The 5519-nt window shown below is 38.3% G+C and overlaps 1 protein-coding gene across 1 annotated transcript in view; it reads right to left on the bottom strand.

The window, feature by feature from the left end:
* LOC101845048 overlaps positions 1–2627 on the bottom strand; it is a 7788-nt gene extending 5161 nt beyond the window's left edge. Inside the window, exon 1 of the mRNA XM_005110426.1 lies at positions 1863–2627. Within this exon, the coding sequence (XP_005110483.1) occupies positions 1863–2627 (765 nt within the window). The remainder of the gene's footprint in view (positions 1–1862) is intronic.
* Positions 2628–5519: the final 2892 nt, after the last annotated feature.

Raw genomic sequence — 5519 nt, 5'->3', positions numbered from 1 at the left:
GGTTGCGAGTCCGAGAGCCCAAGACAATCACTTGTACAAACATCCACTTCTTATGTCCCCACTGCGGTTTTTTGTGCGTTATAATTACACTGTCCAAGAGGATTACCTGTCTAAAATGATTTACAATCGAACCTGCTCTAACGGCCACATGTATAAAACAATCACCTGTACAAACGGGCACTTTGCATTTCTTCCCTTGCGTATTTTTTAAAAACATTATCTTGACACCGTGTAAAACGGCCACCTGTCTAATACGGCTACTGTTCCCTTCGACAATGAATGGTCGTCTTAGACAATTTTGACTCTGTTTTCTCCTTATAAGGGGTGGTCGTTTTGAAAAGGTCCGACTATGTCTCTCTCTGTCTGCTGGGATGTTGTACGGTACCTCACACAGCCTGGATTGGCCTTGAGTGACAGTCGACAAGGCGGTGTTGAAGCAGCCTTCTTCCTTGCTGATCTATCTTGGATCGATGGGGGCGTATCATTCCAGATGTACTAAACTCATAACTTTGAAAAATAAATTATTGCAGATCTTAATTTGTAGTATTAGTTGCATATAAAGGAACTTGTACTTGTGAATTAATTGGTCAAAATCCAGTTCCTAAATGTTAAAAAAAAAAAACCCAAACAACAAACACGATTTAGGTACATTTTGTGTGAAAGAATTGAAACAGCTTTTCCGCTTTCTTGAAAACATTTCAAGAGTTTGAAGTCACCAAACTTTGGCTAACCATATTCTCACTAGTTTTACCTCTGACATCAGGTGACCCCCACTTCCTTCAATCGCAAGTATCTCAACCTTTGTTCAAACAAATGGGAATTTTTTTCACCAAAAAGAAAGACAAATAAACAAGCTGCAAAGAACCTGCAAATTTACATCTTTTGTGCTTATGATCAACGTTTTTCAGTAAGATCCTCACAGAAATGTATTTTTTTACATGGACATAAAAGGTAACATAAAAGGTGTTCAGCCAAAACATAAAAGAAATTGATAAAAATTGCCAAACAGGTAGAAAGAGGCCGGTTCATCGATTTCATTATTTTGACGAGCGCCTGATTTCACCACGATTCCTCATATTTGCTTTTTGGGCTTGGAGCATTTGAACAGCGTGCTGACGATATCTTTAAAACAGTCATATTATGTTTCTAACAAAATGATTTCCGCTACGTGACTACTTCGTGTTCTCAATTGTTACACTGCTGAGATATGTTGCGGATGGTCTTGATTCGAAATTCTAACCAGGTGCTTTAGAACTTGAGTTATTTTGGGTGTTTTGGTGGCTCTCAGCACACTTTGCTATGTACCATCGGAGACAGACGTTGAATAAAAATCCCTGCTTCTCTAACTGATCTTACAATGTTAATTAAACCCACATAATTCTTTCCACAAAGTGACTTTGGACCAAAGGGGCTTATCATGTTAGCGCCAAGACGATTGTATTTTTAACACACGTTTTTATTCACAGCATACGCTTAATTAAGCTGTACATACTTACGCGCTGCCTGTTCTCATTTTGAAGTCCAGCCAACATTCTTTAATATCAGTCAATAAAACAATTTAGTATGTCTTAATTGTCTTGTCATTTTTCCGTGTGAGAAACGTTCACAGGAGTCTTGTTGCCTTCTTTACTAAAGCTCTTTCTACAAAACGTGCCACGAAACGTCTCTCTGTATCTAGAGTTCATTTTGTAGTAGACGAAGATGTTTACGCTTGAGTTGGACACTTCCCCAAGAGAAACAATCGTCCAGACGCTGAAATACATATTCTGGTAACGACGACCGAAGTTGAACTCTGGTTCCAGAAAACTGGTGATGATGAGCAGCGTGCTGGGGAAAAGAAAACAAATTAAAATAGTAGATACCATTAAGGTCAGTCTGATGGCCCCCCGTTCTCGACGGGAAACGTTATTTTTGTCCGAGGCTCCGGTAGAGGTCGTCTGCAAACGCCACTCGGAGCGTTTCTTGAGCAGAAGGACGAGAGTTGATGTCAGAATGAGAAGAAGGCCAAACGAGCTCAGTTGGACACAGACACTGAGCCCAAAGCTCAAGTTTTCCAGCTCAGCTGCGTTCGACCTCGAGACCAAACTTATTACTGATCTATTTAGAGCGTAGGAGAATTTCCAGTCAAGTTTGTGAGCCATGTAGATAGGGGTCTCGATGAGAAAGATGAGGGTGAAGATGAGGACGACGACGGCGAATGTCCGACGAGGTGTGAGAATTCTCTTGACGTGTAGAGGCAAGGCCACACAAAGACACCTCTCTAGTGTGATGTAGACGGTGATGAGTCCCGTGATGCGAGCAAAGCAGAAGCGTGGATGCGCCGCGACGAGGTATTGAACGTCTCTATTGTTCACTCTCATCTCTGAGTAAGGGATCAAAGGGTTGAAACAGACCGAGAGAATCGCGCCACTGATCACCGTTCCCAAATCAGAGACGGCCAGAGCGGTGAGTCCCACGTTGATACTCTCACGAAAACCATGTCTCCAGAAGATGGTCAGGTTCACAAGGTTGCTAATGACGCCGAAGATGGAGACCAATCCACTGAGTACGACAGTATTTATAGTTTCTATTGTGTACAGTGTTGCCAGGCTCATCAAATAAGTCATTCCATGTGGGTCTGGCGTCATGTTACGTATTTCCATGTCGGCCATTTTGTTTGAAACGTCTGAATCTTTATCTGTCAATAAACCAAAAGAGATTTTCTGACGTCCTGGTTATACTAAATTGTTGCGCTATCAGAATATCCCGATGACACAACTTCAAAATGTAAGTGCATAATATTATGCTATTACTTTTTCCTGCAACAAACTAACCAACCTACCAGCCAGCCCTCCCTCCATCTAACCAACCAACCAATCAACCAACCAACCAACCAGCCCACCAACCAACAAACCAAACATCCAATTACTGAACTAAATAACTAACAAAGTAAAACTAAGTTAGAGATCTCGTCTTATATCTTGTATCTTTATCTAGAAAATTTTGAACAATTCAACTATAAGGACATCAAGTTTGCAAATATGAAGGAAATCAATCAACACTTTCGAGAAATATCAAAGTTTAAAAATTTCAACCAAAATTGGATAACACTAAAAAATGTACTTCTTAATTAACAATGTTCAGCTACAGGGGCGTGATCGGCAGTTTCTCGTTTCAGGAAACAGCGGTAAAACCCCACAGCCGCATCAGATGAGTATCTCATCGTGCTGAGAAAGTTTTGTAGAAGTTTGGTGAGAAGGTTTTTAAGCTACAGAGGCCTAGTTCCAGTGGAATGGGGCCACACCACACACATCAAGAGTGGCGCTTGTGTGGTTGTATGTTTAGAGAACACATTTTAAGCCGAACGTTTAAAAATGAATGGTCACTACATTTCCCTTAACTTGAGGCCTTTCAACTATTAACTCTTTTTTTTTTTGGCTTTTAAAAATTGAGGGACAGAGTCTTCGGAAACAACCCACAAATATTGAAAAGTTAAAAACAATGTTGAACATTATGTCCATTGAGTCCAACCAGAAACATGCCACGGTGTAATTCAAAATGTCCAGTGGCATAGGCCTATAATGGAGCTTGCTGCAGGGAGAGAAATGGTCAACACTAGGAGATTTAAATAGACACCACCTCCCTGATTTTATTTGACAATATCAATTTAGTTAAAAAGTGTGTTATTCAATGCACAAATAGTGACTATTTGAAATGGAATGATATTGTTGATTTTTAAGAAGTTGCAAAATCTTGTGTTTCGCTTAAGTTTGGTTAAATTTTTTAAAATTTGATTTTTTTTCAAACATTTAGACTGATATCTGCCTTATTGATATATTTAACGTCCTCATAGCTGAATTTCATTTCTTCGAAGTTTTGTTGTGATTGGTTAAAGATAAGCAAGTCATTGCCCGTTAAATGGGTCCCTTCTTTTTAAAGACACCCTGTAAAGAGAATACCCTTCCAGACGATGACATGCCCTAACCTTGTAAAGCCTCAACTGAACTCCTCGCTCAACGACGAACTAATAAACAAACCGACAACAACGAAGTAGCCAATCAGAATTTAAGTAAGATTAAACAGCAGACCCACTGTCTTAATGGACATGAACTTTACTATCATTTGATCAGGTTACTCTGTGAGAAAGCACCACGTAATATTATAATATTCTTGGGAGTAAACACGCTGTTTCTAAATGATGACTAATGGGAGTGATATATTTGGTAAAGATGTGACCGATATTTAAAAAGTTTAGATTCACACTTTAAAAATTGGCACACCTCGCCTTTCTCCACTAGACAAATTCCCCAAAGCCCCTGAAATTTATTGACTCATATAATTTCAACATCCACAAATTTGAACGCTCACACTTGAATCACATGTTTGAATTTAGAACCAATTAGGCACTAAGGTTTACGAGATGTCTATCAAGAATCCATAACCAGATTCATAAGAACATATAATTATTCTTGATGTTTTGTTTGTCACCTACTTTCATTCTAATCGCTCTGTAACGAAAAAAAAAAGACTTTTAAGAAACTACACACAAAGTTGACAGTATATAGTGCTCCCCGGAACCTAGCGTCTTTGTGAAGAGAACATTATAATTGCTGCGTTTGTAATAATATTATTATTTCACCCTCTGACAAGCATCAAATCAAACAGTTATTAAATGGCGTGTTCTGTTAGCGCGGCAGTTTTCTAAACCGCCGTATCACATTTTATCACTCATTGGTTAATAATTGTCTTCCCACTTATTATTCATCTACAGTGGTTTTCCTTCGTTTAAAAAAAAAATTAATCATCCTAGCAAGTACACTTTCCAAGGTGTTCGTTTCTTGGCAGTGTTTTACTATAGATCTAAGTACAAGTTATTTACAAGTGCTTTGGGAGACGAAATTGGTTAATTTCCCTTTCTAAGCTCTAGAATATTATGGCTCACAATTAAATATGATCTCCATGTAATAGGATAGGTGTTCTCCGTGATAGTGATGCTATATAATAATATCATGAAATATAGAGTGATCCCCTCCAAAAAGTTGTACAACTTTGAAAAATAAATATTTCGCACAAAATCTGTACTAGAATGTTGTAATTTGAAGCAGATATAATTCATTCAAAAGAAATTTGTTTGACATAAAATTCACAAAGAAGAAATGTATTTTCAAAAAATGGAACGGCTTTTATAAAAACCATCTATAAATGTAAAAAAATACAACTATTTAAAAGATCTTGTTTTTGGAAATCACAAAATGCTCGGTTGTTTTTTCCCTCCTTTCCTTTTATTTTGAAAGTCAGTCTAATCTTTCCATTCCTGTAACCTTCAAATAACATTTCTTTTCTCCTACAGAGTTGCATTCTGAAATTCCGAGAACAAATTATGGTCTATATTATGTGCTCCTTTGGACTCGACACATTTTAACTTGTCCTTCGCAATGTTCATTGTTGCCAAACACAAGGATCCACTTAACCGTGAGTGCTCAAAGCCACACACACACTCTACACCTTGCAACTGTTTCTTGAGACAATTGGTGGGGGGG

The sequence above is a fragment of the Aplysia californica genome, unplaced genomic scaffold (genome assembly GCF_000002075.1).
Source record: "Aplysia californica isolate F4 #8 unplaced genomic scaffold, AplCal3.0 scaffold00887, whole genome shotgun sequence".
Classification (NCBI taxonomy): Eukaryota; Metazoa; Mollusca; class Gastropoda; order Aplysiida; family Aplysiidae; genus Aplysia; species Aplysia californica.
The sequence above is the reverse complement of the archived record's forward strand: the minus strand, read 5'-3'. Positions and strand labels throughout refer to the sequence as shown.